This window comes from Lethenteron reissneri, chromosome 68, assembly GCF_015708825.2.
Source record: "Lethenteron reissneri isolate LAM-NWPU_2019-01 chromosome 68, ASM1570882v1, whole genome shotgun sequence".
Classification (NCBI taxonomy): Eukaryota; Metazoa; Chordata; class Hyperoartia; order Petromyzontiformes; family Petromyzontidae; genus Lethenteron; species Lethenteron reissneri.
In genome coordinates, this window is record NC_083846.1 from 2,693,923 (window position 1) to 2,696,903 (window position 2,981).

At 58.6% G+C, this 2,981-nt stretch overlaps 1 protein-coding gene across 1 annotated transcript; it reads left to right on the top strand.

The window, feature by feature from the left end:
- The first annotated feature begins 240 nt into the window (after positions 1-240).
- LOC133360339 (potassium voltage-gated channel subfamily A member 1-like) lies at positions 241-2,626 on the top strand. Its single transcript, XM_061579010.1, has one exon. It carries the CDS (start codon positions 492-494, stop codon positions 2,343-2,345), a length of 1,854 nt encoding a protein of 617 aa, XP_061434994.1. The 5' UTR covers positions 241-491; the 3' UTR covers positions 2,346-2,626.
- The last annotated feature ends 355 nt before the right edge of the window (positions 2,627-2,981 follow it).

Genomic DNA, 2,981 nt, shown 5'->3' on the forward strand with positions numbered 1-2,981 from the left:
CACACACACACACACGAAGACACGGCTTGTAGACGACAGGGCGCTTGCGTGCCAAGGGGCTACACGGCCTTGTTTGCGACAGAAGTGGAGAAGCGGCGTGTTGCCGTCTTTTTCGCGGATTTTTGTTTTCACAAGTGGAAAGGTGGTGGGTGGGTGGGGGGGGGGGCAAGGAATAAATAAGTGCACCCCCACCGAGCCTTTTTGAGAAACCCGAATGGATGTAAATGAGACGCTGGAACACGTGTGTGCTGTTGGACCGAACTCGGGGTGTTAAGTCAGCCGCTACCGTGTGAGTCTCAGTGTGCCCAGAGTGCTCTCGACGCTCTGAGCGGGAGCAGACGGTGAACCTGCAGTCAACGCCTCCTGCCGCCGTGCCTCGTTCATCATCGACACGTCTTTCAATTTCAATTTCGCGTCCCAAAATCAACTTGCGCGAGGCAGGAGAGTTCGCCGGCCGCCGCCGCCGCCGTCGCCGCCGTTATCGATCCAGGATGGAATCGGCCGTCTCCGGATCTCATGGACATCGCCACCACCACCACCACCACCACCTCCCGCGCACCGCACAGGCGCTTTTCGTCGGCACGGCCCGCATGACCGGCCTCAAGGACCAGCGCGTCGCCGCCGCGTCCGCCCTCGCCGCGCCGTCCCCCGCGTCCAGCAGCAGCCACAGCAGCAGCGGCAGCAGCGGCGGCGACGACGACGGTGAAGACAAAAGGGACGACAGCAACGAGAAACGGAAGAGGCGGACGGGCGCAGGCAGGAGAAAGCAGAGGAAAGAAAGCCTGGAATCGACCGAGTCCATGGGCATTCGGGCGGAGGGGTCCGGATCTCTACCGCCCAAGGGTATCATCGGCGTTCTCGTCGAAGAGGACACGGAGGCTCGACTCGGCGACGCGGAGGCGTGCGGACGGGGGGCGGGAGAGGGACCGGGCGAGCAGCACGATGACATGGAGCGAGTGGTGTTCAACGTGTCCGGGCTGCGCTTCGAGACGCAGCTGGGCACGTTGGCGCAGTTCCCCAACACGCTGCTGGGCGACGCGGAGCGGCGGTCGCACTACTACGACCCGCTGCGCAACGAGTACTTCTTCGATCGCAACCGGCCCAGCTTCGACGCCATCCTCTACTATTACCAGTCGGGCGGCAGGCTGCGGCGGCCGGCGAGCGTCCCCTTCGATATCTTCTCCGAGGAGATCAAGTTCTACGAGCTAGGCGACGAGGCGATGGTGCGCTACCGTGAGGACGAGGGCTACGCGAAGGAGGAGGAGAGGCCGATGCCGGCGAACGAGTTCCAGCGCCACGTGTGGCTCCTCTTCGAGTACCCCGAGAGTTCGGGGCCAGCGCGCGGCATCGCCATCGTGTCGGTGCTCGTCATCGTCATCTCCATCATCATCTTCTGCGTCGAGACGCTGCCCATGTTCCGGGAGGAGAGGGAGAACGCCTCGTTCGCCGTGCCATTCGTCAACGGCACTGAGGCGGAGGACGAGGCCTCCGGCAGCTCGTTCGCGGACCCATTCTTCATCATCGAGACCGTCTGCATCGTGTGGTTCAGCTTCGAGCTCACGGTGCGCTTTCTCGCAAGTCCCAGCAAGCCGGCCTTCTTCAAGGACATCATGAACATCATTGACATCGTGGCCATCGTGCCCTACTTCATCACCCTGGGCACCGAGTTGGCGGAGCAGGAGGGCAACGGGCAGCAGACGATGTCGCTCGCGATCTTCAGGGTAGTCCGCCTCGTGCGCGTCTTCAGGATCTTCAAGCTGTCGCGACACTCCAAGGGGCTGCAGATCCTGGGCCAGACCCTGAGCGCCTCCATGCGTGAGCTGGGCCTCCTCATCTTCTTCCTCTTCATCGGCGTCATCCTCTTCTCGAGCGCCGTCTACTTCGCCGAGTCAGACGAGTCCGAAACGGACTTCACGAGCATCCCGCACGCGTTCTGGTGGGCCGTTGTCACGATGACCACGGTGGGCTACGGCGACATGTGGCCCAAGACCGTGGGGGGGAAGATCGTGGGCTCGCTGTGCGCCATCGCGGGCGTGCTCACGATCGCGCTGCCGGTGCCCGTGATCGTCTCCAACTTCAACTACTTCTACCACCGCGAGATGGACAGCGAGGACCAGGCCCACTACTCGCACGTGTCCAGCCTCAACACCAATGACGACGGAGGAGGTGGAGGAGGAGGCGGCGGAGGAGGCGATGAAGAAGTTCTCAAGCAAATGTCCACGGAGGTCAACCCGCAGAGCGGCAGGGGCGACGGGGCTGACGTGGTGGCAATCCTCAAGGAGGTGGATTCTGGACAAGTCCCCAATAACCTTTCTGAGCGGACGGGGCTAGGACCCATTGCCTAGTGCCCGCCAAGTCACATCTTCATCGCAGAGGAGCTTTCGCACGTGCGGCAAACGGCGCCGACGATGTGCTTGGCGCATAAAAATAGACTCGAGCGAAACTGTGGACACGAAGATGCAGCGCCATGCGAGAAGTCATCTGTAATGAGCAAAGGGCGATCATGGAAAACGTTAGTTCCGAGTTAAAGCTGCAAAGCCAGGAGGCGCAAAAGAAGCTGCTATAATCGTGGATTATTGTATTATTCGCAGTTCGATCAACCAAACCAATGGTATTCACATACATCCTACTCATAGTTCTTATGGCTCTAATGAGTCCAAATTTGTCAATATTTTAGATCTGAATTTTTTCTATATAAGCATGCAAGCTTGTGCTCACAGACATTTTTTTCAGATTTTTTTTTATTTGTACCCGCTAACGACTTGGGTTCACAATGAAGATATATCCTTGAGAACTACGTGGGCAGGTTTCTTAGGGCTGCTATGCATGTATCAACAGTTTTTAAATGAAGCTGACAACGAAAACTTGAGCTCAATCGTGAACTTAAACGACTTGCTGGCGGTAATGCAGATGGAGCGTGCCAAAAGGATTGACGGTCGATCATCGAATGAAACGCAAAGGAAACAACAGCAAGAATCGGA